The sequence below is a fragment of the Lontra canadensis genome, unplaced genomic scaffold, assembly GCF_010015895.1.
Source record: "Lontra canadensis isolate GAN:19392208 unplaced genomic scaffold, GSC_riverotter_1.0 scaffold58, whole genome shotgun sequence".
Classification (NCBI taxonomy): domain Eukaryota; kingdom Metazoa; phylum Chordata; class Mammalia; order Carnivora; family Mustelidae; genus Lontra; species Lontra canadensis.
The window spans coordinates 9959568-9987415 of record NW_022631052.1 but is presented as its reverse complement, the minus strand read 5'-3'; the positions used below and the strand labels follow the sequence as shown (position 1 = coordinate 9987415).

The following is a 27848-nucleotide window of genomic DNA, read 5'->3' as shown; positions in this document are numbered from 1 at the left end:
GGAGAAGAGATTCCGGGAGTGACAGCAGCACAGCACCTGTGCCGGGCTCCACTGCCCGGCCTGCCACCCCCGATAAGGGCCAAGCTCTGTGCTCCGTCCCTGATGCCTCACAGGGAGGCACCCCGAACCAGGGCTGCTTTGTCCAAAACCACCCTGGGCCCGTCTGCAAGGACTCTGTGCCCCAGGAAGGCTACAGATAGGTGACATCTTGCCAATAGGGATTTGTTATTCATTAGTAACCTCAGACCTGGAGTTCAAAAGGCAGTGGAGGTCCTGCCCAGACACCCTCTCCAGGGGCCCTGCTCCCCAGGGTGAATCCAAACTCATGAAGGAAAGCTCTAACTCCAAAAATTACAAATATTCCATGTATTTCCTGAAGGCCCGTGGCTCAGGCCTGCTCGGTTCCGGCTGGTCCCACGAGTGCCCGCTGCAGGAAGACTCACGTCCCGGAGAACTGCCGCGATCTCTGATCCTGTGGGTTCAGCCGGGGCTGGGGGCCTCGGGGACACTGATCTTGGCCATGGGGCAGGGGGCTGCACCCCTTGGAGGCTCCTGAGCCAATTCGGGGCGGCCACACAAGGCCCAGGCCTGCCCGCTAGCCTCCCCACCGGGATCCTTCGGGAGCCTAGTAGTTTACGAGCTGAGCCGGGTAGACGCCGTCCTTTTTGTCGAGCTGCGGGAGTCAGAGGTGAGGGGCTCAGTGGACGTGGCCAGGCCCCCACACACCCTGCCTCCCCTTTGCCCCCTGCGTCTGTCCCTTGAACCAGCCTCCCAGCCTCCCTCTTCCCCTTGCCACCATCCTCCCCATGTTACTGGCTCCTCCCAGTCAGAGGTTCCCAACTTCCCCAAGGCCCTGTGCCCTGCAGACTGGGGAGCAGAGACAGAGACCACAGCCCAGGACCCTTCCCGGGCGCTGACGCCAGCACCTGGTGGTCCTGCCGGGGGGCCACGCTGGGCTTCTGGGCCAGGGGTGGCTTCTTGGAGGCCCCGCTGCGGGGGGCAGCACTGGGTCGGCCGGGATCCTCGTCGCTGGGCGTCCCCACGGCACCAGCCAGCACGTAGTGCTGCTTCCGCAGCTCCCCCAGCCGCACACGCTCGGCCTCCAGTGTCTTCTCCAGCTCCAGGACGCGGACCTGCAGCCCCGCAAGCCCGCTCAGGATGGCCTCACGGCCTGCGCCACCCGCCTGCCCAGAGCTCAGCCCCCGAATAGGAGCAGACACTCACCTGGGACTCCATTTCCTGCTTCTTAAGCTTGATGAGGGACAGGCCAGAGAAGTCCATGGTGTCTGTGGTCAGAGCGGGGCGGGGGTAAGGGGTGAGTGTCTGTGCGCCTGCCCCCACCCCAGCTACTACCAGGGCCCACACGCACCTCTCTCTTCGATCTGCTCCTGGCCAGACTTGCTGGAGGCCACCACGTTGGCGGCCGTCTCGTTGACCGCGCGGGAGCACTCCTGGAGGCGGCTCAGGTGGGGGCTGTGCTTGTCTGCCTTCACCTGGGGGAGTGGGGGGGGCAGGTCATGCTCAGGCCCCCGCACAGAGGCTTTCTGGCACACGGGGACACGTTGGCCACAGCCCAGACCAGAGGCGAGAGGCCACCACGCACTGAGCCTCACCTTGGAAGCTGCCACGAGCTGGGCCGTGCTGGCCGCGATCTCGTGGGAGCAGACGATGAGCTCTTCGTACTTGCCCGTGTGGAGCACCACCCTGTCCGCCGACTCCCTGTGGACAGAGCCGGGCAGGCCTGGGTCTCCGACCCTGCAGCCACCGGGCCGCCGCCACACTCCCTCCCCAGACCCTGAGCACCACACGCCCTGCTGCCCCCCACCTGGGGCGACATACACCAGCTGCGTGGCTCCCCAGCCCACGGCCTTGGAGGCGGAGATGAGGCCTTCTGTCCACCTAGAGTTCTTGGCATAAAACTCCTGCTGCGTGGCTGCCCCCTAGTGGCAACAGGAAGGCAGGGCAGAGGGACCAGTCAGCGATGTCACAGGTGGCCACGGATCCCCACCGCCGCTCTGCCTTCACCGCCACAAGAGGACATCTGGGGGGGGTGGGGGGGTGGGGTTGTGAATCCGGGGCACACTGTGTGCATTCTGGGCGGGGGGGTTGGTTTCATCACTGCACAGGTCCAGGAGTTCCTGCCCAAAGGAGCCCAGAGATCCCCTGAAGCCAAGAGGGTTGTGGCCTGGGATGAAGAGGGCTCGGAGGTCATGGCCCTTTCAGGAATCTGGACTGACAGGGAAGGACCCCACCTGGCCCAGCCAGGGATGCACGGGCAGACCAGAGGGGGACCTCACTCACCCGGCCGCTCTCCACAATTTCCTTCTGCAGGCTGGTGGATGTTGTCACCAAGAGCCGGATGGCCTGCCAAGACCAGAACACAGCTCATGGCTGGGCTGACTTTCCCAGGCACACAGTCCAGCCTGGGGTCCCGGCCAGCCACTCACCTTCATCAGGTCTGTGCAGGAATTGAGGATCCTGAGGAGAACAAATGGGGGGGAGAGAAGAATCTTCAGTGTGGCCCCAGGGAGTCGGCCCTCTGGTGAACGACTACCGAGCCCCGATATGGGTGCTCAGTCCCAGGGGGCTCCCATGGCAGGGGGGATGTGCCTGCTTGTTCCCAGGCCTTTCTGGAGAGCTGGGCAGGCTGCACAGCTGGGAACCTGGGGGGCTGTGGGGGGCATGAGCAGGGCTCACCTTTCATTCACCTCCAGCTTCACCCCGGAGCTGGCGTGGCGGGCCTGGTTCATCATGTCCTACACCAGTGACAGAGCTGTGAGCACGCTGGGAAGAGGGCAGTGCGGGAGGAAGGGGGATGCCGTGCTGGACAAGCCAACCCCCTCATCCCCACTCCCCGCCAAAAAGCCACTGAGCCGGGGAGGCCGCAGGGACACAGGGCATGGGGTACAAGGGTGGGGGTGGGGGGCAGGGTGCAGATCGAGGCAGAAAAGTGGAGTGACCTCCCCAGTCTCCCAGCTGTGAGCTGCAGACACCATCTGCCCCTTGCAGAGAGGCGAGGGGTGCGGAGGTGGACAGAGCCTGCGTTCAGCCCAGCCCGGCCCCCAAGGCTCCTGCAGGACCCAGAGGAGCCCCTGCACCCAAGGCGTCACCTCAATCCTCCACACAGCATCTTCGATGGCCGTGGACGTGGCCGCCATCTCCTTGTCCACCATGGCCCCAAGCTCCTCCTGACGCACATCCAGGCTCTTGGGCTTCAGCTCCTGAGGAAGAGAGCGCGGAGGAGTCAAGGGGGCAGGCCCGGGGGACAAGTCCGGGAGAGGCTGGGGCAGTAGCGGGCTGGGAGGCGGGGACGCTGTCCGTGCCTGGTGTCCTCCAGCTGCCGGCTCTGCATACGAGCACCCGTTCAGCCCAAACTAAAGGGAAGTGCAGGGAAATCGGGGACCCCAGCCCATGCCCAGGGCCATGGCTGCAGCCCTCACCTGGCCCAGCTGCAGGATGCCCTGCAGGGGGTGTCCCACCAGGCTCGGCTGGGCCTGGTGTAAAGTCTGCTGCTCCTGCAGCTGCCCCAGGAGCTCCAGAGCGCGAGCCCCGCACTCCCTGCACATGTCTACCAGGCCTGTGGAGAGAGGTCCGTCAGCGCCCGCCCCGGGGAGCCCTGGAAGCAGCCCCTGCGCTGGGTCTGACGCCAGGACCCCCGGGAAGGCCCCCACATCCCGGGGGGCCCACTTACGGTCTGCAGGGTCAGTAGGGGCCAGGTGGGAGGTGGCACTGCCGTTGACAATGGTGTCCGCAGCCAGGTAGGAGAACTGGGTCAGGGCTGCCACCAGCACAGAGGCGTCTGGGGGAGGAGAGACAAAACGCTAATGCCACCGCCGTGGAGCGAAGCCGGGAATGGACCCCATGGTGGGCTGCTTGGGTCTTCGGCCCCAAAGCCCAGCAGGCGCCAGGGCCCCCCGTTTATGGATGTGACAAGGCAGGCTCGGAGGAACCAAGGTCAAGCAGCTAGACAGCAGCCACAGCTGAGTGACCCCAGGCCAGCAGAGCGGGCAGGACGGGCTCCTGGTGGGCGTGGTAGGGGCACCGCTCTGGAAAACTCCCCAGTGGCAGGGGGCAGCTGCGGCCAGCAGACTGGGCACCCCAGGCCAGCAGCCTCTGCCCTCCTCTGTCCTCTACCACCGCGCTTACCTGACCTGGAGACCAGGTACTGGGCATGGCCCTTCTCTAGGGCGCTCACGGCGTCCAAGGCGGCCTGGGCCCTGCTCACCAGGTAGTCTGCAAGCAGAGGAGAAGCGATGAGGGGCAGAGCCTGCCTGGGGCCCCCACTGCCCTGCTGCTCTGCCTCTCGCCTCTCAGGGTCACCGAGCACCCTTCCAGGCAAGGAAGGCGGCCCCAAGGGCAGCCCCGCAGCCCCACCTGGCGAGCTGGTGCAGCGCAGGTGCAGAGGGTCGTCCAGCTTGGCCACGGCGTCCTGCAGGATCCGCTCGGCCTCGGCTGCGGTGCCCCGCAGCACCGCGAACTGCTGGTCCAGGAGCCTCCGCTGCAGCTCCTGCTCCTGACTTTCCTGGAGCCAGAGGGGGAGGCGCTCAGAGCCCCTGCTGCAGGGTCCGCGCAGGCAGGCAGGGTGCGGGCGGACGGCCCTGGGGAGGGAGGCCTGCGGAGAGCCAACGCTCGGCCCAGCGCTGGGGCGGCTCCTGCGGGAGCCGGACGGACAGCCCAGCAGTGGACGGACAGACGCCCCAATTAAAAAAGAGGCAAAGGGTCTGAACAAACCGTTCTCCCAAGATACACAAAAGGCAACAAACACACCAAAGATACTCAGTTACTGGGCCTCAGGGACAGCGCTAGGGACAGCGCTAGGGCCACCAAAGTGAAGACCAGAGCAGCGCGGGCTGCGAGGGACGCAGGGAAATGGAAAACCGCACGTTCCCGGCGGGAAGGGAACGGTACAGCCGCTTTCGTGCCTGGTGACGTCACCAACAGCCAAAGAGCAGAAACAAGCCAGATACTCAGTGGATGGGCAGACGGCCTGCGGTCTGTCCCTGGGGTGGATGCTACTGCGCCACGACTCTCGGGGGAACCTGGCAAACCGCTCAGCGCGAGGGGCCGGTCCCACTGCGGGGCGCATCCGCGCGTGAGGTCAGGGATGGGTCGTTCTGGAGACAGAGCAGGGCAGCGCGCACCCCGGCAGGGCTGGCGCAGGCGGGTGGGGACTAGCTGCTTCCGGGCAAGAGTTTCCTTGTGGAGCGGTCAGAGCGCTCTGCAACGACAGGTGGACCCGCGGACCCGCGGACCGGTGCCCTCCCCTGCTGGAGGGGCGGGACAGGAGCCAACGGAGGGGCCTCAGCCCCGCAGTTCGGGGGCGCCGTTACCTTGTCCGCCAGCTGTCCCCGCAGCTGAGCCGTCTCCTGCGCGCTGCGCTGCTGCTCCCGGCTCAGCGCCGCCTCCTTCTCGCGCACCAGGCCCTGGGCCGCCTGCAGGTCCGCGTCCCGCTGCCGCACGGTGCTGCTCAGCGCCGCCTTCTCCGCGCTCAGCGCGTCCAGCCTCGAGCTCAGCTCCGACCCGCTCTGCGAGCGCCGGCACGTGGGTGGGGCTCCCGGGGGCCCCCCTGCCCCGCGTCCCCACCGACGGCTCTCCCGGGCGAAGACCTCCTGCGTGTCCCCGGGGCTGGGTCGGAGCTGCACCCCACGGCTGCCAAGGGCCCCGTTCCCGGGAAGGAGGACCCTAACGCTGTCTTGCCGCCCCCCCGCCCCCCCCCCCCCCCCCCGGCCGCCGCCAGCAGCCGTACCTGCTCCGTGCGGGTCAGCACCTCCTGCGCGCGCACCAGCTCTCTGGCCTTGGCCTCCAGCTCCTCCTTGAGCTTCTCCAGCAGGTCACTCTGCTCCTCCAGCTGGGACAGGACAGCGGGTCACGGAGGGCAAGAGGGCGCGTGGGGGCGGCGGGGGCGGGGGCCCCTGCGCACACGCACACACCTTCATCTCGGACTCCCGTTTCACTTGCTCCATCTGGAAAGCCAGCTGCTCCTTCACCCGCGCCACCTCCTCCTGGCTCTGCTGCGTCACCGTCAGCTGCTTGGCCGTGTCTGCGTTCTGCAGGGGCAGGGGACAGACGCCTGCTCAGGCACCGCTGGGGGCCGCTCGCAGTCCTGGGACCCGCCCCGCGCACGCCCCCACCGACCTTCCGGAGCAGCTCGGCGTGCGTGCCGATGAGCTCGCTGTGCTTCTCCTTGAGCTTGTGGTAGCGCGCCTCGATGGTGCTGGCTTTCTCTGCAGGGGACACGAGAGGCTGTGGTCCCCCCCCACCCCCGCGACCCCACCGGCCGCCCCCCCAGCCCTGCGCCGCTCACGCACTCTCGGCCTCCTCGCGCAGGCCCTGGTTGCGCTCGCCTTCGCGCTGGGCGGCCAGCAGCTGGGCCAGCTCGTGGCGGAGCTGCTCGTTGTCCACCAGCGCCTTCTGCTTCTGCTTCCGCTGCTCCTCCAGCTCGGCCTCCAGCGCGTTCACCTGGCCCTTCAGCTGCGAGACGTAGCGCTGGGCCTGCACAGCAGAGGGCCGGCCTCGTGGGGGCGCTGCCGGCGGGGGCAGGGAAGGGGGGGGCACACCGCCAGCCGCGCCCTCACCTCCAGCTTGATCTTCTCCAGCTCCCCACGGAGCATCTCCACCTCCCTCTTCAGGCTCTCGATCTGCACGTCCCTGGGGACAGACGGCCTTCAAGCTCAGCCCTGACCCCGCCGGGCCCCCACCACAGGCAGCGCCAGGGCCCTCACCGATCGTCCTTCAAGGAGCCATTAGGGGGTCCAAATGTCTGGTCAAAGAGGTCAGCCACCACCTGCCACACAAACGCGGTGACACACTGCCAGCCCCCGAGGCCCGCCAGGCCAGGGAAGGGGTTGGGCAGGGGCAGAGGGCGTTAGGCAGAGGGGGCCTCACCGCAGGCTCCCCAGCCGGGGGCCCCGTGCTGATCTCGATGAGATTCTCTGGCTCCTCGTCCTCGGGGGCCTCCTCGGGGATCACCACCACCGGCTTGATGTGCTCAGCCAGGGCCGAGGCCCGCAGGAAGTTGGGCGGTCCCTGGCGTGTGGGGGGGCGATGTGCGGGAGCTGCTCGCGGCCCCGCAGGAAGCCCCCTCGGTTGTCCCCAGAGCCCACAGGGCCCCACCAGGTACCCGGGGTCCTCCTGAGCGCCCAGGGAGGGAGCAAGGCTGCAGCCTGGGGGAGCGCGGGTACCTCGGGCAGCCGCGGGATCTGGATGAGCCGCTTGAAGTAGAGCATGTCCGAGGCTCTGCGGAAGAAGTTTCTGAGGCTGCGAGGCAGGGGAAGGGAGGTCACGGTGGAGCCAGGCCTGGCTGGGCAGCCCTGGCTCCCGAGGCCCCCGAGCCTCCCCCTGCCCGGGCTGTACCTGTGAAACTGCTCGTGGAACCGGTCCCTGTGGCCTTGCAGGGTGTCAGCTGGGAGACCTGAGGGCAGTGATGTTTGATGGGACTTCCCCTCGGCCCCCTGCTCCCGTGCCCACCCTGTTCCACCACCTTCTAGAACCCGGCAGAGAGGAACGTGAACTCTGACAGAGGCAAGGGGCGCGTGACCATCAGCATCCTGACCGGGCTGGCCGGCGGGTGCGCCGCGGGGTCGCTTCGGGACTCGAGCCTGGGCCGGGGGTTCCGAGTGGGATGAGGGGACCGAGACCACCTCGGAGGGTCCACCTGGGCCAAGCCCCTATGAACATGAAGCAGGAGACACGGGCCCCCTTGGGCCTGCCACGCCAGCCCGCAGAGGACGTGCGGCACCACTCGTGGCCGCCCCTGCGGAGACGCGCGCCCCTCTCCGCACTAAATCCTTGTGCTGGAAAACAGCGATTTCCTGTCACAGCTGTGTTCTGTTCACGGATAATGAATATATTATCGCTATACTTAATTAGTAAATATGTCTAACGTGTCTCGATTTTCGTCTCTGCTGCAATACACGTCCGCTGCCTAAGCTGCCCGAGCGCAGCCCTGTGTGCCCCTGGCTGAACCCAGGGGGCGGGGGAGGCTCCCGGTGGGCTGCGGGGGGGCGGGGGGGACTCACAGGCATGCAGCTTGAACATGAGCTTCACAGTGTAGTGGTAGAGGTGGCTGCAGTCCTGGATGACCTGGATGAGGGGTGCCAGGCGGCACTGGCCCGAGGACATCTGGGACACAGCAATGGCCGTGTTGAGCTGCCGGAACACTGCCAACAGAGGTGGAGGGAGGAGCGTGCGCGTGGGGAGCCGTGCAGACGCGGGGACGGCCACAGTGGGAACGGCGGCAGAGTGCGGGCCGCACGCCATCGTCTCCAGGGATCGTCAGAACCACCCAGGGGGCGGCAGCCTGGGTCCCTGCCATGCCAGTCCTGGCTGGGCAGGATGGCTCTGCCCGGGGTCCTTGGACACCAAAACGCTCTCCAATGCTAGTATGGGAGCCCCTGGTGCTGTGGCTGCCCCGGAGGGAGCCCCAGAGCCCCCACTGCCTAGGGCGACGGCAGCTTTGGGCAAACAGAACACAGCGTGGCTGGCGTGTCCCCGACAGCGCCGACATAGTGTGTCCTAGCCAAGGTGCTTGGGTGACAGGGGGACTCAGGTGATCGTGTGCCCATGGGCCTCAAGGTCAGGGAAAGGAGGCGGCTGAAGGCTGTACGGCCAAGTGCCTCCTCTTAACAGCAGTCGAGAGAGAGGTCAGTTCCGCAAACCCCAAGTGACCCCAAAACCTCACTTGCACCCGGGGTCATTCTCCCCCGTCCCGGACAATCAAGCCTTTCATCGCATCAGCCAAGTGGGAGGGAAAGGGACAAACATGAAGCTGCCCCCACCGCACTCGGTCTCTTTGCCAGAGCCCGGAGAGAAACAACAATGGAGAGACCACACGCCAGGGAGGCCCACACACAACACAGACACCAGGACTCTTCCAGAATGCTGGGCCCCAAGCTCTGGGGTCCTCTGCCCACCTGGCCTAGAGTGGGACCATTTGCAAACCTCCACAGCGACACAAGAATGCCCGCGAGGGAAAGGAGGACGAAGCAGCAGCAAAGGACAGTCCTTCTCCCTCCTAAGCCTTCATGTGTCAAGTCACATACTTGTTCCCGTAAAAACCGAGACACACATAAAATACCATTTCGGGTTCGTATAAGGACAAAGCCATCCATTTCTCCACTGAGGGGCATTCGGTATGGTTCCGTTAAAACGGCATGGTGGGGAACGCCCTGGCACCCTTTCCTGGGGGAGACGCCGTCCGGTGGACTAGGGGTACCCCTTTCCTTGGTGCTTCCTCAAGACGTCAGTGTCCCCAGGGGTGGGGCACCTGCCTGGGGGTTTTCTCTACCTTCCCTCGTGGGGACGGCTGTGAGAGGCACAGCCCATCTCTGCCGCTCACGGGCTAGCAGCCATGCTCCCCCGCAGGACCTGGGCTCCCCTGGGTGCAGCTCTGAGCCCAGACCCATCTCTAAGTCCCGATTTTCCCTTAAAAAGGCATTTGCTCCTCCTTCTCCTACAAAGAGCCCTGAGTCACCCAACAGGCCATCCTGACGCTGCCGCCCAGAACAACTGCGTCTGCAGCCCTGAGAGGGGGAGCCCTCGGAGGTTTCCTGTCCGGCGGTGGCTGGGTCCCTGGGCTGGGAAGTCCGACATGACTCACGGCCCTTTTATAGCAGGAAACAAGCAAGATGACCCAAAGCAGCTCTCTCCTGGGTGGGTTCTGCAGATGCCAGAGGCCGGGGGAAGGGGGTAGCCCGGCTCAGGAACTGGAAGCCATACTGTAAAGTGACCCAGACACACCCCTGGGGCCTCGCACCCTGCAGGGGCACTGACTGCCTCTCCCTGTGTCCTGGGGGCCCCGTTACGCACTCCTGGCAGGGGCGCGGACAGCCTGGGGCACGGCTAGTTGGCGGGGCTCAGTTCTCATCCGGCTGTGGGCCCTGAGCAAGCACACTGGACCTGGACGGGCTGGGCGTGCCCCTCGCCTGGCGTACCTGATTCAGAAAGCCGTAGCTCGCAGTCCATATAGTCAAACATCTCCACGGTGAGCTGGAAGCTACAAAGGGGAAAGTGGGGGCCTGAACGGAGGGGCTGGGGACTCGCCCCATGAAACCCACCCCCCCAGGTGGGAGGACGGAGCACAGCTCACCCACACACCTCTACAGGGACAGCCATCCCTCAGCCCAGGACGCCCGATTCCAAGGAAACCCCAGGCCTCTGGTTCAGCCTCAGAGCTCCGAGGCTTGGGACCCCTGCCCCAGCTGCCCACTGCGGAGCACCCACCCGTGGGACTCACATGTTGTTAACGTCAGTCCCAGCTGTCTTCTCCAGCACCTCGTCTGTCACCTCCAGGCCCGCGGGAAACTGGGGGTGCTACAAAGAGGACACCCCCACTCAGGTGAGGCCCAGGCAGAGCCCAGCCCAGAGCTGGTTCTGGCTTCTGAGGACAGGAGGCCGGAGAGGTCACCATCTGCCCTGGGCACTGGCTGAGGGGGGCCGTGGGTGACTGGGGAGACCAGGAAGGGAAGCAGGGGCCGTCCAGCCAGGGCAGGAGACTGTCCAGAGCCCAGGACAAGGCTGACACCTCCAGCATCGGCGGGAGATGCCCCAAGGTGTGCGGACTCTCACGGCACCCTGGGCACCCCATGTTTCTCCTCAGGTCAAGATTGGGACATAGGGGATCCTGCTTCCAGGGACATCTCAGAGATCAAAGCCCAGGGTCCCCCCCTCCAGCCCCACAACTCCCGAGGAAACTACCTTGAGGTGGAAGGAGATCTTGGTCAGCAGGAGTTTAGTGTAAACATTTACCAGCTGCCCGTAGCGGTCATGCAAATGTCCCTGCGGAGGGAGGAAACCAGGGTAGGGCCCTGTTGCCCCCAGAACGTGCCCCCAAATCCTACAGGACCTGGACACGCTTTGGGGCAAGCGAGAATGCGGAGGTGGGAGGGGAAAGGGAGCCGGCTTGGTGTCCTTCCTTCACCCACCGCCCAGACGGACATGGCCGCACGGGTACGGCCCGCCCCGCCGAAGGACCTCCACCGACCCTCCTCTTTGTCTCCAGCTCTTTGTTCAATTTTTTAGAAATCTTACTCCTAGTCCTTCTTGCCAAAGAAACTCTCGTTGAGAAGAGGGCTCTCTGTCCAGGGCAGCAGGCCAGCTCTGAGCTGGGACACTTCATTAAAATGCTGGTGGCGGTCAGGGAGGCCCATTCTGCCGGGGCCACGCACATGTCCTCCCGGCTGCCTCCCCATCACCTCCCACACCGTGTCCCCTGTGTTCACACCGGCTGGGCCCGTGTCTGCAAACAGCACCACAGACACTGTTTTCTTTACCTCAAGGGACATCATGGAACATGGCCATTCACACCCTGTCCTGCTCGGGCCTCCCTCTGGCCAGTCCTCGGAGGCCCCCCACCCCTGGCCCAGCCCACAAGGCCCCAGCAGTCCTCCCAGAGGACAAAGAAGGCCAGAGGCCCAACCCCGACCCCCCGATTCCCTGAGGGTCTGGGAGTGGATCTTGGGGTTAACTGGGCTCTCAGTTACTCTCCTGGGGGTTTTTCTGAACCCAGTTCCCAATCCTGAGACTCTAACACAGCCAGTCTTGGTGGGGGACAAGGAGTCTGCCCCTCCCTGCGCTGGCCGTAACCGCCAGTAGGACACACAGACTTGGGCGTCGCCACGTTTCCCAGCTCCGGGGGGCCGCAGGGCTGGTGAGTGTGTGCGGCAGGAGGGCCTGGCAGGTAGGCGAGGCTCCCCCTACGACATTTCCCTCTCACACGGTCACCCCAGGGGCACAGTAATTGCAGCTCAAGGGACTGGAGGGAAGGGATGCCCATCTGCGGGGAGCGTCCGTTCGCTTGGCCCCATGTGCAGGGGACGGAACCCCAAGCAGGATGGACGGTGCCCCAGGGAAGGTGCTCAGGCCCCCGCGCGCTCCCCCACCTACCCACAGATCGCCGATCTCCCGAATGTTGCTCCGATGGCGCTGGCAGTCTTGCAGCACCTGCAGCACGAGGGAGGAGGCGGCCAGTCCTGCACGGGCGGGGTCCCGACAGAGGCACCCCCGCACCCCATGCTAGCTGGCCCTCCGAGAGCGGGGAAGGACGGGCCTTCAAAGGGATGCCGCTCTGCCTCCCTGGAGTGCCGGCCTGTTCAGGCAGCAGCAGATGGAGGGCCCAGGAGACCTGACCCCCGCGCCCCACCGCCCCGGGACCAGCGGACAGTGGCTACTCACATTCGGGTGTCCGTCTCGGAGCACCTTGTGGAGGACGTGGCAGAACTTCCAGCTGAGGATGGAGCTACTGGGGAGCGGCAGACCGATGGCGTAGGACCAGAAGGTGAAGGCCCCCTTCTCATGGTGAGTGCCCAGAATGATGCCTACCAGGGTTAAGGTCAAGTGCAGGAGGCAGAGACTCAAGTGTGGGGAAGGCTGGGAGGGGCCCAGCGAGCACAGCTCGGGGATGCAGGGGGAAGGCTAGCCCCTCACCACAGCCACTCAGCAGCTTCTCCCCACATCCGTCTCTTTGCGCGTCTGCCAGAGTTCACCAAAAGCTATGGTTTTCTGCCAAGGTCAAGAAAATGGGCAAGGTCGAGCCTCAGGAAGTTAACAAGGCCCTACAGCCCACGATAAATAGTGTTTCCCAGATGGGATTCAGAATGTGCAGGAAGCAGAGCAAGTCTGGTCCAGGCCTCTGTCTCCACGAGGGCACACCAGACAAAGCGCTGGGGGCCGGCCACCGGCAGCACCCCCTGCCCCCAACTCACTTCCCACCAAGTCCAGAGACCATGCAGGGTGGACCCACGTCCGCCTCACACTGTCCACCCCTCCCCCGGCCAGAGGGACAACAGCCGCTGGAGGCAGGGAAGGATACGCCGGGCATGCTTCTCCTTCACGGGGGCCTCCTGGGTGTTGATGGCTTTGCTGATGCTGATGGCCTGGGAGGGGACAGAGGAGGCAGAGGTCAGAGACCCACCAGGACGACTTCCCCAGAAGGGAAGATTCTTCGGCCAGTGGAAGGCAGGGGAAATGGCCATTCTCTCAACCTAAGGTAACCAGAGCTCAGAAGACTTATTTTTGTGAACTTATGTATTTACTGAGAAAGAATGAGTATGAGCAGGGGGAGGGGCAGAGGGAGAGGGAGAAGCAGGCTCCCCACGGAGCAGGGAGCACAGACTCGATCCCAGGACCCCTGGATCATGACCTGAGCTGAAGGTGGACATTTAACCGACTGAGCCACCCAGGCTCCCCGGAAGACTTTTCTTTCACTTGTTATGTGCAGCTCAAAGGGAGCCAAGAGCTGGTGCCAAAAAGCCATTAGGAGCCTCCAGGGGGCTGGGAAGCAAGGACAGAAGCCAGCTGGTAGCCGCAGGAGGCTCACTCTGGGAGGGCACCTGCGTGCGTTTAGCTCCTCCCAGAAGGTGAGCGCCCCCCACCCCTTGCGGCCCCAGGGCAGCATCCAGTCAGCCTCCACCCGGTCCCTCCCGAGCCTTTAGGACACTCCATGAAGACAGGTGTCAGACTCCCACCCCCCACATTACTGGGGGGCAAGGCCACATAACCACCCTATGGAGAACCAGGCCAAACCCAAGTCCTGCGGCCCGTCTGCCACACAAGCCACCTCCCTCCTGGGTGAGGACTCAGCACGTGCCCTGAAGCAGACAGCGACGGAGGCCCAACTGGGGGTGGTGGGAAGCGGGGGGATCCACCTACCATACTTACACGCCCCACCTGGGCCCTGAGCAAGCAGCCAACTCATTCCCAGCAGAGGTCCTCACCCACCTCCACCTGCCGGGTCCCGTCTCCTCCCCCTCAGCTAAATGGCTTCCTGGATGGGGCTGCTCCCTCGCCAAAGGTCCCCGGCGCCCACTGCCCTCTCTGGCCCTACTCACCCAGGAACCAGAGCCAGCCCTGGGCTGACCCGAGGCTGTATTTTTTTATTATTTCTCCACCCGTGGGCAAGCGGATAAGCCTCTGGGCACCTGCCTGGCATGGGGCGGGGACATGAGCCTGTGTGGATGGAGGGGAGCTGCCCAGGCCACTGGTGGAAGGGAGAGTAGGTTCTTGGCAAAGGCAGATCCAATTCCAGCTCAGCCGGCACTCCCATCCCCCATGGGTCCTATCACTGGGGCCCACCCCAGCCTGCCCCGCTGGCCATGCTAGGACCTGCGACAGGCTGAGCAAGGGTCAGGGGTGCCGTGTGCGCCCACCCTGCAGCCCAGGACCCCAGCCTACAGGTCAGGGCCTAGTCAACAGAACTCATGTGTATGGTGGCCCGACTGGGACAGGAGTGGGAAGGGGGCAGGGCAGAGGGAGCCCCAAGGAGCAGCCCTGATGCTCTCTTCTTAGCCTGGAAGCCGCCATGCAATCCGCCCCCAGCACCTACACAGTGTAACTGCCCAGCCTGGTGAGGAGGCAATGTCACTCACGAACAGGTCTACTATGAGCCGACTTTGGGGCTACTTGGCAAGGCTGGGAGACTTCCTCTCTCAGTAAGAAAGCAACCCTACAGGAGTGAAAGCAGTCCTCTCTGAGCAGACATGCGGCTTTGGAACCCCGCACAGAGCCCCCTCCCCTCTGCCTCCACTCGAACCCACAGTAGCTTCATCGCAGGAATACAGGAGTACGGGGTCTGCAGCAGACCCCACAGTGGGCCCCCTGGGGGCCACTTCTGCCATCCCATCCCACGGTCCACAGAGAACCCCAGACAGGCTCTTGGCTTCTTTATTCCCGAAGGCTCAGCAAGCCAGACCCCGGAGGCTCCCTTGGCCATGTTTGCCAACCCTCCAGCACAGCCTCCCTGAGCAGCCTCGGGAGAGGGGTGGAGCCCAGACCTCACTTGTCCCCGCCCCCTGTAATAACCACGCCCCTCGCGGGCAGAGCTCATCTCCAACAGCAGTGATGACAGTGATGATCCCCAACTGTTATTTCCTGGGTGATTACCCCGTGCCAGGCACAGGCAACACGCCTCCAGCAGCAGCCCTAACAAGTGGTCACAAGCCCACTCTCCTGATGAGAAAACCGAGGTACAGAGAGGTTAGGTGTCCTGTCCTAGCAGCTCCTAAGGGCTAAGCCAGGCCTGGCAGACTGCTGTCATTAGCGAGTCTGCCGTCAGCGCCCCAGGCAACTCCCTCCCCTGAGGGCACAGAGCTGGGAGGGGCAGGCAGAGGGGGCCAGGCCTCCCCCAGCAGCGAGCAGAGCAGCTGCCCACTCCCACACCAGCAGCGAACTGTCTCTGGGGGTATGTAACTCCATCCCCCAGCTGCCCTGACACCTGAGCTGGCTCTTCTGATGACTGCCACCTGGTCCAGACTGATCCGGAAGATTCCGGGCGAGAGAAGAGCCCAAGCTACCCGTGCAGAACAGGATGGGGAGGCCCATGCGGTATCTTCTGCCTGAGTGCTGCAGCGGACCCCAGCAAGGGGGTTCGGTATTTACTGCTCTGCCTCCTGGAGGCCCCCCTTCCTCCTCCGGGGCCTTGCCGCTGGAGAGCAGACGCACAGACACACCCTAAAGGAATGGGCTGGCTAGGGCCCAGCAAGGGAGGGGAGTGGTGGGGAAGGCGCCTTTTCCTCTGAGCAGGGAGGAGGCCGGGAGGAGAGCGCAGAAAGGAGGCCACAAGCAGCCCTGGCAGCAGGAGCCAAGAGTGTGTGGCTGAGCTGAAGGTGGGGTGCCTGGGTGAGGCCATCCGCCCCCAGCCTTCTCTACAGGTCACTAAACACAGCCTCTACTTCATCGCTGGTCTGAACGCAGAGAAGCACCGGCCCCCTCCCCGCCACCCCTTCCGGGTCTCTGCTCCTCGGCCCCCTCCCTGCTACCACCCTAGAGCAGTCTCCCCTGATTAAAACTTCTCCATGGACTTGGCAACTTGGCAGCCCCTGTTCTGTCATCCACCCTACCCCCCAAGGTCAACGACGTGGGGGAAGGGCACTGGTGACTCCGGTCGCTGCTGTACCCCGCAGCCCCTAAATGGTGCCTGGCACATGGAGGGCGGGCTCCGGGGCCCCAGTGAGATGTGGGGACTTGGGTCCGTGGCAGGGTCTGAGCAGCAGCTCCTCCCTCCCGGGGCTGCCTGCTCCCCGTGCTGGCTGCAGGAACAGGGTCCCCCCTGGGGCGGGAACACGGCCCCGTTGTGTGCAGGGCAGCAGATGTGTGGGTCGGGAAGCCTCACAAGGAGGCACAGTGTTCACACACAGGGCGTCTGTGCACACTCCACAGGGCCCTGCTCTTCCTACCAGGCTCGGCAGCCAAGCCTCGTCCCAGGAGGGGAGGTCAGGCCCCGGGGACGCCCTAGCTTGTCCTGAGTGGGCTGCTGGAGTGGGGAGAGCGTCAGTATTCTTCTCTTTGGTGCTGGGATGAACCGATGCTGGGCGACTGTGACACAGCTCGGCACTGAGAGTGGACAGTCTTGAGGCGGCTCTGATAGTCAGCAACACGGATTGGGTCCACACAGCATGGTGCCCTTACAACAGGCTGACAGGTGGCTGGTGGGGGCAGGGGCATTACTGAAGGATAAGGGGGAGTCAGAGGGGAGCCCAGTATCACCATCAGGGTGCTTTCCAGCCTGCCAGACTGAAAAAAGGCTTCTTTCTGCCCTGGGACAGCTCCCCAGGCCAGAACTACCCCAGCAGCTCTGACAACAGCCCATTAATCCCTCCTCACTGGCAGGCTCAGTCGCCAGGGAGAGAGGCAGCTCTGAGTGGAATGGACTGATGACAGGCCTGTGTGTCTGGGTGGAAAACCCAGAGCTGGAGAGAAGGGTCCTGGGTGGGAGGAAGGACAGGTGGCGACCAGTTTGGGACTCCTGGGGAAGAGGGGAGGCAGTTCCCACTGGACCTTCCCATGGTCAGGATGTGGGGGGCAGCTCCTCCCGCTGCAGGAAAACAGGACAAGAACAACAATGGGGAGTGCCAGGGCAGCTGTGAGACCCCAGAAATGCCCAGGGGGACTTCGGTGTGAGCCGGAGGGTCTGCAGAGACGGGTCTCTTATGTGGCAAGCGTGAGACAGTAAAGCGTTTCACGGCATTTGGGCCACTGCCGCCCCTTCTGCACTGGAAAAAGCCGACAAGGCCACACCCCAGGCCCTGGGCAGCCACCTCCCGACCTCCAAGAGTCTGCACTTTGTTTCACCCGGTGCCCAGATGGGGAGCGGCCTGACTTTCTGAAGGACAGAGGTGGGAAAGGCGCTGGGGTTGGCCAGAGGCCAAGGGATGGAAGGCTCCAGCAGGGTCTGGAGACACCATCGGAATTGGAGGCATGGGGAAGCTTTGAGCCCCAACGGCAGCAAACGGGGCTCCATAACCTGACCATAAAAGGATTTCTATCAAGTTCAGCCATGGGTCAAGCAGCACGTCAAGCACTCCATCACTATTGCTCATTTAATCCCCGAAGTCTCCCTAGGGGAGGGCAGATGAGGAAATGGAGGCTCAGGGAAGGTAATCACTCGTCCAAGGTCATAATGATGAAAAGTTGACCAAGGCCTTGCTCCCTCAGACACCCGTCTAAGTGCTTTGCATATTGACTTGACCCTCCCCCAAGCACGAGGACAGGGAAGCTGCCCTGCACGGGACGCCATCCTCTCTGCCACCCCTGGGGCCGGGAGGAGGGAGGCTGGGTCATCCTCCTTTGCCCTGCCACAGGAACCAATCAGCCTCTCGGCCGCCCCCGCTCCGGGAAGACCTGGCCGGGCTCCAGGTCAGGAAGCACATTGCAGATCAGGGATTCATTCCGACCTCAGGTAAGAACAGCACCGGGGCAGCGCGGCAAAGCTCATGGGCCTCGGCATGGCTCCCCACTCCCCCGAACAAGGGCATCCAACTCTGGACTGACCTTCATCTCCACTTACCCTGGCTCTCTCCCAGGGCAGCTTCTGTCCTGCAGCCAGGAAAAGTGAAGCATGAGGAGACCATCCAAGGACCAGGCTGGCCAGAGCCACCAATGGCACCGTCCCCGGAGGAGCAACTGGCAGGGACACACACCTGGAGGCATCCCAGCAGGTGCCGATGTGGGCTAGAGGAGGCCCGTGGGGCAGCCGGGCCCAGCTGGAGCCACAGCAGGTGGTACCCAAGAGGCTGGGTGCCCCGTGCGGACTGCAGGAGCAGGGCCTCAGGGCGCAGGCCTGGTCAGCAAAGCCGGACAACCCAGTCTGGAAGTTGCCATTGGCAGCTGCTCACTGCAACACAGTGCCTGCCCCGGCGGCCATGGGCCTTCACAGAGAGCAAAGGGGGCCCTGGGAAGTTTGGGAAGAGGCCCATAGTCAGGCAGGGCAGTGGGGAGGAGGACAGAGAGGACAGAGCGAGAGTGTGGGCATCTCAGGGAGCCACTGGTTCTCAGCCCAATGCTCATCAACACCCGGTATACGGTTCTGGAAACCCACAGCCCTTGGCAAGGAGCTAAGTGAGCGGCTGTCCTCTGGGAGACCAGACATTCGAAAAACCCCTCTGCTAGGAGTCCCTGCACCGGGGCACAAGGACAGGTCTTCTCACCCATCCCCCATCAGCGAGGTTACAGCACACACGTCAGCCTGCGGACACCAGGCGCCTCGTCCCGGATCACGGGCGGCCTCTGCTGCAGAAACTTCCCCCTTCCAGACAGAGGCTTCCTCGTGTGGGAAGCAGGAATGAAAAACCCCTGGGTCCTCCAGAACGCAAACATGCACGCCGTGTATCCACAACACCTCGCTGGGTTCCAGCCACATGTTCCTCCCTTTCCTTCCTCACAGGGCAAGTCAGGTCCCACCGCCAGGCACATCTCCCATCACCCAGCTCTGAACTGAAATGTTCCCTCCCAGAGGGTCTTCCCACCCGCCCAGGAGGGCGGAGAGCATCCTCTGTTCACTCCTCCCAGGACGTTTAGGATCCAAAACCATCTGTTTGCCACTTACTCTCGGCTTCTACCTTTGACCCCCAAACAGATGTGCACAGTACAAGGGACCCTATGAGTCTTCTGCTCCCCGCTGCGTCTCCAGTCCCCAAACCGTGCCTGGCAGTCAATAAATCTTTATTGGATGAGTCAGAGTGAACACTTGAATGAACAAAAGCTCTTTCACACATATGTTCTGGTTAAATTCAAGGCCGTGAGTGTCTTTTTTTCCAGCTAATAATTTAACCACTAGTTACCTAGTAAAAGCAACTATAAAACATTTTTTTATTCTGAAAATCCTGAAGTGAATCAGACTTAAGCTTCCTTGTGCCGTTATCAGGACACCTAACAGAGGCACCCAATGGGGACAAAAACGTCCTTCAAAGAGCCGAGGCACAGCAACGGGCAGCGTTTCCAAAGCGATGTGTGAAGGACAGAGAGACTTCGCTCAAAAGCGGCTGCCATCTCGCCAGCCCCTGCTGGAAGCAAACACAGGATTTCTGCAGCTGAGGAGGCGCTGGGATTCGGTCACATGCAAAGTGGGGAGGTGCCCTGCAACTCCCGGATTCTGCAGACGGGAAGTCAGTGGAGCAGGGCTGGTCCTACCCCGATTCCTTCCACAGCCGTCTCTCCCCACGCGTGTGCCCCAGTCCACACTCAGCCTGGGCTCCGCCACCATCCTGTTTATGAAACTGGGGGGACTGGTCGACGCCTACACCCCGTCCAGTGGCAGGGCAGGCGGGAGCCAGGGAAGGATCCCGCCTTTCCCCGGGATGCAGCTAACGCGTGGCAGCCGGACCCAAAGCCACTTCTCCCCGGGCCTCTGCAGGTGACACACAGAGACAAAGATGACGCACTCCTGAGTCCTGCCTCCACAGGCTGCTTCTGGACAGACAGGGAGCCAGCCGGGCCCTGGTGATATCACTCCACAGACCTGTCCGTCCCACAAGCCAGGGGCTGAGTCACCCCCAGGCAGGCGGACCTACTGCCGCCTGAGGATTGTGATTATTTCAAAAAGAGAAACAAACCAATCCTGCCTGGCCTGAACTTCTGTTCACGAACTCAGTCTTCTCTGCAGTGGGTGCTGGGGAGGGTCTCCCAGGCCTCACCAGGTGGCTGTGTCCAAGGAGGGAGAGCCGCGAGCCCTAAGGCATCCACAAAGTGTGTCCCCCAAGCCATGTGCTCCGAGGGGCTAGGGCACCAGAAGGACCAACAAGGTCCTGCCTGAGGATCTCGTGGTTCAGGGAGTAGGACTTCGGGACTCAGAGCGAGAAGCAATGCCATCCTTCCCCATGCGCAAGCGCACAGATGGCCACATCTAATGGACCAGCTGCCGTGTACGGGGTGGGAAGGGGATGATGGCTTCACAAACGAGGTGATACCTGAGTCCACCTGGAAGTCAAGTGGAGGGGAAGGGCACCGCCAACAGTGAGTCCTGGCTGGCAGAGGCATCTCTACTCTTTGGGCCAAGTGTCTCAGGTTAGCAGACTGGGTTTCCCTGAGCCTCGGCCAACAGGCCTAGACTCCAGAGTTTCCACCGCGAGCTGTGGGAAGGAGCAAATGAGCGCCCAGTTGGGTTTCATTCACAACTGGACCTGCCTGGGGCTGGCTGGGACGCTGGGCTGGGGACAAGGAAGTGACCTGCTGGCTTCCCCCCAACCTCCCTAGGGTGTCCCTGGAAGCAGGGGCCTGCAGCCCTGGAGAAGGGGGAGTGCTTGGAGAGCATGAGCTCCTGTGGGCTCCTCCTCCCAGGAAGGGGCTGTCCCCCCACTTTCCTGCTTCTCTTCCAGACCGCCCTCGCTTCCCCTTTACAGACAGCTAAACTAGGCGCACAGGGACAGAATCCAACAGGGACAGGATTTCGATTTCTTTCAGTCCAACCTGCTTTTCCGTACACAAGGCAACAGCTAACGACACTCAGTATTTCCTCCGCACTAGGCAGTCCCGCAAAACCTCACAGCCCCTCCCCGGGAGTCTGGCTCTGACCTCCTCCGCCACAGCACCCCTGGCCCCCTCACCCCTCTCTCATCTCCATGTAGACGGAAACTCCTGGAGAGGACAAGAGTGGTCTCTACCTTCCTGCGGCACAGCCCAAAGCACCAGACCAGCCATGCAACCAATGACCCTCAGGAACGTGCTGGGGGGCAAGCGTACACCAAGGATGGGAAGGGCAGGACTGGCAGCCCCAGCCCCACCCCCACCTGGGCTGACCGGCCACCTGACACCCAAAGAGCAGAGGAAGATTCTGGGGGATTCTGGTGGCTTGGGGAGTTAGGAAGTCAGCCACCTGCTTGGGCATCACCAAGTGAAGGGCGTCTGGTGCCCTGGCAGGAAACGGCGGTGACCACGGTGGAAAGGGCACAGCTCACCACCCAGGACCCACCCCAGGTGACTCGGGCCTTGGCTCACCTCTGTTCTTCAGCCAACAGGTCTGTACCAGGTGCCAGGTACCATGCCTGAATGTGGGGACCTCATGCCCTCCCACACAACCATGGGGGGACCCAGCAGGGTTGGGGGTGGGGAGTGCTCTCTGCCCACCACATGGTTTCAGTCTCTTCCCAAACTCGGAGGCCAGGGGAAATTTTTTTGGTAAACATTTACAGGAGGCCCAGAAAGGATCGGTGACTTGGGGAGTGTCAGAACACCACGGCGTTTATAGGGAATAATGAAGACACAAAGGTGGGCGTAGGTAAACCCGGTCAGAGGAGACTCCGTGGACGGGGTGACGGGCACCCACGGGACAGGAAGTCAGGGCAGAAGGGCCAGCATGTCCCATATGGGAGTCGGAAGGAATACTGCATTTGGGGGAATGGTTCTCAAACCCAAACTCAAGGTCCCAAACACACGTTTGTGTCCTGTGGGGCGCCTTTAAGGAGACTCCCTGGTTAGGGGCCTCAAACAACAAAACAAACAAAAAACCACTGCCTGGGGCTTATCTAGGCCCAATCACTCCTAATCTCCAGCACCTTCACTCGGACACATTAAAGACACCCCCCAGGTGATTCTACCACCAGGAGGGCCACGGGGCTCCGCGCACCTGATGCGTGAGCCCAGACAGATGTACGCTGTTAAACACATGACACATGGAAGACTCAGGAGGAAAAAAACGTAGAAGATCCCATTCCTAATTTTTGCAGCGATTACATACTGAAAGGGTTAGAATTTGGGAACGCTGGGGTCAGCAAAATACACGGTTAGGATGACCCCCACCTGTGTCTGCGTGTTTGCCCTGTGGCTACAGGGAAATCTCAAATTACACATGAGCCGTGTGTTCCGTTTCTACGGGCCAGTGTCGCTCTAACGTGAGCCAGCGCTGACAAGTCCCGGACGTCAAAAAACATTACTCTTCACAAGATTTCGATTCCCCGGAGGGTGCTGAAGGGATGTGTCACCGACCGGGAAAACGGGCCCTATGAACTGTTTTCAACCTGCTCTGCCCTCCTCACCCCTGCACGGGGGGGGGGGGGGGTCCTCCTCAATGGAAAACCCTAACACCTGGGTAGTCTCGCCTCTCTAATGAGCGCCCGCCCACTGGCCTTGGCTTCCCGAGCAGCGCGGCCCGCTCTCTGTCCTGGCCTGAAAAGCTTTCGGGCTCGGTGTCTCTATCTTGCAGGGGAAACCGAGCCAGAGAAGCACAAATACTGCTAGATAAGGAAAAAGCAAGTCTGACATTCAGCATTTCCACGACTCCTATCTGCTGAGTCCTCATCTGTGATATGCCTCAAAGATGGGTCTCTGCTCTAGTTGAAGTTCTGGAAAGAGCTCTCAGAGGGTAAAGCTTGTGGTGGGTGGGGAAGAAGGGAGAGCGACGGCTGGCTACCTGCAGAGCACCGGACCGCGCGTTTTGTACTCTGGGTGTATCAGCCGCCTGGGACCGCTGCCACAGCTCACCCCAAACCAAAAGCACCTTCAACCAACACACACTGCGATCATCTTACGGTTCCGGAGATCAGAAGTCCAAGACCGGTCTTCCGGAGGTGCCAGCAGTGCGTCATGTCTTTCTAGAGGCTCCACGGACAGCTCCATTCCTTGCCTTGTCCACCGTCTACGGGACGTCCCCCTTCTTTGCTGAAGGGCCCCTTTTCCCACCTCAAAGCCAGTTCCTCCTTGCAGACCCCTCCTCTGACCTCACCACAGGTCAAAGGCCCTAGGAATACACTGGGCCCACCTGACAAACCCAGGAGAATCGGCCTATTTTAAGGTCAGCTGATTAGCATTTTCTTACCAAGTATGATAAGGTATTCACAGGTTCCAGGAATTAGGATGGGGCCACCTTTGAGGCCCCGCCTGTCACACAGTGTTTCTCTGTACCTCAGAGCAGCCATTGGGGGCAGCTGGAATGAATCTGTTTTTACAGGTGAGGAAACAGACTCAGGAGTTAAGCAACTTGCCCAAGGGCACAGGCTAGCAGCACTCAGGTCCACCTGCCTGTAAGCCATTCCCATGACACACCATCTGTTTTTTAACGGTATGGCTAGTTTTGGGTTCAAAGTGCAAATATAATGCATTCTACAGCATTCTGTACTCAGAATGTTACACCAATGAAAAGTCAACACTATTGTGCCATCTCCATTCTGAAAAGGGGTTTTATCACCAAAAGGACCAAAGTCGTGGGGAAGAACAGACCAACTTTCCAGAGGCCCCCTCTGGGATTACACAAACACACACCATGCAACCATCCCAAGGACCGGTTACACAAAGGAAGCGTGGCTGCTCTCCCTTAGCACTCCCGACTGGGGTGGGGAACGGACCTTTGCAAAAACGGGGTGTGGCCTGCCGAGAAAACTAATGTGGAAGTATTTTTCGCGCCCCCCCCAACTCCCCCAGCTCTGGATCCAGGAGCCCAAGGAGAAAGGCGAGGCTGAATGATGCCAAGGACAAGTTCTAAAGCAAGCCAAAGTGCTCCCCCCGCAACACAGGGCACGGGAGTCAACGTGAAGACAGAAGCAGCGTATTCCGAAGGGAAGATGGGTCCGAGAATTGGATGTGCTATTTTCTGTAAGCTCTCTGGGTCCTTTCCACCAATGGGACCTCACTGGCAACTCACTAGTTATTTCTGGGAGCGAGCTAATTAAATATTAACGATGTACAAAATCTTTATCCTCCATCCCTCAATAAGTCATTCTGAAGACAAGCAAATCTAGAGGCTGAACCCAAACCCCATCTATCCAGAAAAAAGGGGGGGGCGGTTAGGGATGGTAAATCCTATGAGATTCACCTGTTACAAAGTTATTCATTATCAAGTAACCCTCTCAGCCCTGTAGAAAAACAAAAACAAGGGACCCTTGGGTGGCTCAGTTGGTTAGACGGCTGCCTTCGGCTCGGGTCATGATCCCAGCGTCGTGGGATCGGGTCCCGCATCGGGCTCCTTGCTCAGCGGGGAGCCTGCTTCTCCATCTGCCTCTGCTCACTCTCCCTGACAAATAAATAAATGAAATCTTAAAACAAAAACAAAAACAAAAACAAAAACAAGCAAAAAAAAAAAAAAAACCCACACCTGTTTACCAAACCAACCACTAAAATGTATGGATCTAGATCAGAGATACTTTGTCTTTCATATTAAAGAAGGTTGCCCTTGATTTATAATAGAAGAGTAAGATTAGTGAAATGGGCCCTTTAAATTTCATCTCTGTGTATCAATCAGACCTCTTTATACCTCCTCAAAAGCCAGGCGGGGGACGGGGGACCCTAAAAACAGTGAATAAAGCTCTGACAACACCCAGATTCTCTCTGCCAACTAAATTTTCCTCTCCATCCTTGCACAATCTCCTGCCACAATTAATTATGTATTAATGCCTTTAAATTAAATGCCACATTTGTTTTGATGATGGGCTATCCAGGCTGAAAATAGGCCAGATGAGGAGGATCACGAGGACAAATTAATAATTTTCAGATGGGTTGGTTCCAACCCTTGGCTTTCATAAAGCCTCGATGTTCCAAAATATCATTATCGTTTTCACTGCTAATGGTAAGCACAAAGGTTAGGAGGTCCCGTTGAGTTTTCCTTATTTCAAAATGAAAGCTGTTGTAGAGAGCGGGTAGATAACTCGGTTTGAAAGCAACCGCGGAAGTCCCTGCTATGGGCAGGGACAGGTGGGAAGGAACTTGCTACAGCAAGCCGCCACAAATGTCACCATTCGGCTTCAGACAGGAGGGGTCCTTTTGGCTTCCTTTATTTCTAAAGTAAAATTGTTCTGCTATTTCGGTCTTGGGTGACTTACTCTGGCAAACAACCGAGCGCGCTCTCCCCTCCCCCCAGGCAGACGAACACCTTAATATTTGTAAAATAAAAAGGAACAGAAAACTAGAGGCAGAGCGGCGACTGCGATCTGTGTTCTCGGCAGGAACACATGCACCAACACACACCCGCGCCATTGCTGAATTTTCAAAATAACCTTCCCAGGATAGGCGCGTGGGAAGCGCAGGAAGGGAGCCCGAGGAAGTTTCTGTCTGTCAGGCGCCCGTGTTTAATAAGGGGGGTGTGAACCTATTTATACGTGGGCCAGCGCTCAGGCAAACAAGTCTGGCTACATACGTGAAACTTTTCGCCCGGCGTATAATAAGATATTGTGCGGCCCTGGAAAACAGCTCCGGCGAAGAGGAAACTGGGAGTTTCCTTCAAGGAAACGCTCTGCTTCCCGAGGTGGGAGCTTTTTTCGCACGGCCTGGAAGGTGGTGGCAGGAGCCCGGCTGCTGGGGCCGGGGAGGGACGGCGCGGCCGGGACAGAGGAATCCAGGCAGGCCCCGCCGGGAGGCGCACCTAGGCCCGGGCACACCTGACCCCACCTGGCTCATCGCTGCATCCTCCCCCGCCCCGAACCTGGGTCGCCCGCCACCTCGCTCCCGGGCCACCTCTATCCCCACCGCCTGGGTCGCCCGCCACCTCGCCCCCTCCCGGCGACCTCGGCCCCTTCCTCCTGGGTCGCCTTCCACCTCGGCCTCCCGGCCACCTTCGCTCCCCCTCCACCTCGCTCCCGGGTCACCTCGGTCCCCTCCAGCTGGGTCGCCCGTCGCCTCGTTCCCAAGCCAGCCGCCTCCCCCCACACCCCGGCACCCCGCCACCTCAGTCCCTCGGCGGCCTCTCGGCCCCGTCACTCGCGCGCGCGCTTCCGGTTCACCTGCGCGCGGGGCGGCCCGGGGGGCGGCGGCCCGGGCGCAAGGTGGCCGGTGGCGGCCGGAGCCCGGGAGCCGAGGAGGCGCGCGCCGGCCAGGCCCCGAGGGGCGCCCCCCGCCCGCCCGCGGCCCCGCCGCTCGCCTGGGTCTTGTCGAACTGCTCGCGCTCGGCCTCCAGGCTATGGCCCGGCCTGCGGCTCAGCACCCGCGCCGGCACGCTCTTGATGCTGTTCATCCTGCCGCCGCCGCCGCTCAAGCTCCCGGCCCGGCTCCGCGCGACTGAGCGTCACCGCTGCCCGCCCCAGCCTAGGCACCGCGAGGCCGCCGCACGGCGCCCGGCCGCCCCGCCCCTGCACGCGGGGGCGGGGGGAACCTCCCCCTCGCCCGCCCCGCCCCCGCCCCGGGCCCGCCCCTCGATGGGCGGAGCCCCGGCCGAGGTCCCCAGCCCCTCCACACCTCTGCCTACCTCCCTGGGCCAAGTCTCTTGCCCACCTCCACACCCCGGACGCACAAAGTCCTTTCTACACCAGAGGAGGATCTGGCTAACTGGAGAAAACTTGGCCTCAATGAATCTGAACAATAGAATCACAACTAGACTTTTTTTTTCCTTTTTAGTCTTAGTTTATGTGTGAAAATGCATACAAGTAAGCCGTCCCCTTTGCGCTATCTCTAACCTAACAGCAGCTCTCTTCCATGCGGGGCCGTGGGATGAATCTTCGGAGGCTGCAGGCTCCGCATGCGGACACCTTGCCAGAGCCGAGGCACGGCGAGGGGAAAGAGGACAGGCAGGGCCCGGACAACCTGCAGACAGAGCTGAACACAACACAGGGCTGGGCCATCAAAGCGTATCGTTAACGACGCCGCAGGAGGTCGTGGGAGTCTTTAAAAAACATTGTTATTATTGGTTTCCTTTTTAAATTATCCGTCACAAGACTGAAGTAAAAGAATACATAATGTTTTATATATTTTTTATATTTATAAATATATTTTTATATATTTTATATATATTTATATACATATATCTATACAATCAATCACAGTTCTCCCAAATGTATGCTATCAAATAATTTTTTTTTGCTGTCCTCAGTTTTTTTCTCAAAATATAGGTGTGAAATTGCCCAATACATGTACTAAAGACCCCCCTTGAAGAGGAAGTGTGATGCCTGAAGATGGTCTCCCCTTCTGTAACTTCATGGATTAATCTTGTCTTGCCCCCAGATGGACACTGGATACTTGAAAAGCTGTATCTGACCAGGTTCTTTTGACTCTACCAAAAGGAAATGAACCATGCTATATCTAATTCCAATCCCCGAAGGATCTCTCTACCAGAATAACAATGGCTAATGTTTATCGATTGCTTATTATTTGCCAGACACTGAGCTAAGTCCTTCATATATACTGTTTCATTTTTAATCCCCAGCTCCCCGGTCAAGAGCTGTGGCTTGGTGGCTCCAGACCAGCTGTTTCTCAGACTCTTTTTCCACATTGAACAAAACCAAGTTATCCCATGAACTTCATACTTAACACAGCACCTTCTTTCAAACCAGGCAACAACCTCTCTGGGTTGAGAACATCTGCCCCGGTGATTTAACATTAGCAACCAACTACCTCTCTCTTTTTTTTTTTTTTTTTTTAAGATTTTATTTATTTATTTGACAGAGATCACAAGTAGGCAGAGAGACAGGAGGAAGCAGGCTTCCTGCTGAGCAGAGAGCCCAATGCGGGGCTCGATCCCAGATCCCTGGAATCATGACCTGAGCCAAAGGCAGAGGCTTTAACCCACTGAGCCACCCAGGCGCCCCAACTACCTCTCTTTTTAATAATAGTTGATTATTGGGGTCCGAGAGCACTTGGCTAAAATATCTCTAGTGACTTATAACGCATCTGCTTGTATGGAAGCTTTTGAGCCCCTGGAGGCAAGGACCACACCATCTTACTCC

The 27848-nt window shown here is 60.9% G+C and overlaps 2 protein-coding genes across 3 annotated transcripts in view; both read right to left on the bottom strand.

Moving 5' to 3' along the window:
- Positions 1 to 347: 347 nt before the first annotated feature.
- On the bottom strand, positions 348 to 26231 carry HIP1R (huntingtin interacting protein 1 related). 2 transcript variants are annotated; one of them, XM_032876392.1, is made up of 32 exons: positions 26051 to 26230; positions 12809 to 12872; positions 12172 to 12314; positions 11884 to 11940; positions 10696 to 10776; positions 10235 to 10311; positions 9933 to 9994; positions 8019 to 8159; positions 7354 to 7411; positions 7182 to 7257; positions 6886 to 7026; positions 6723 to 6784; positions 6576 to 6648; positions 6309 to 6492; positions 6136 to 6224; positions 5931 to 6047; positions 5747 to 5848; positions 5331 to 5525; positions 4375 to 4522; positions 4147 to 4233; positions 3692 to 3799; positions 3441 to 3577; positions 3111 to 3221; positions 2698 to 2756; positions 2448 to 2478; positions 2302 to 2364; positions 1840 to 1940; positions 1614 to 1719; positions 1370 to 1493; positions 1225 to 1286; positions 927 to 1133; positions 348 to 673 (listed from the first exon to the last, which is right to left on the bottom strand). In XM_032876392.1, the coding sequence occupies exons 1-32, from the start codon at positions 26141 to 26143 to the stop codon at positions 626 to 628; spliced, it is 3207 nt and encodes a 1068-aa protein (XP_032732283.1). In that variant the 5' UTR covers positions 26144 to 26230; the 3' UTR covers positions 348 to 625. The 2 variants fall into 2 exon arrangements, with proteins under 2 accessions (XP_032732283.1, XP_032732284.1); XM_032876393.1 differs by lacking the exons at positions 348 to 673; positions 927 to 1133; positions 1225 to 1286 and having other exon boundaries at positions 1379 to 1493; positions 1826 to 1940; positions 26051 to 26231.
- Positions 18820 to 27848, bottom strand: part of CCDC62 (coiled-coil domain containing 62) — a 51122-nt gene continuing 42093 nt past the window's right edge. The window contains exon 13 of the mRNA XM_032876395.1: positions 18820 to 18830. The gene's annotated coding sequence lies outside the window, so the exon portion shown is untranslated. The remainder of the gene's footprint in view (positions 18831 to 27848) is intronic.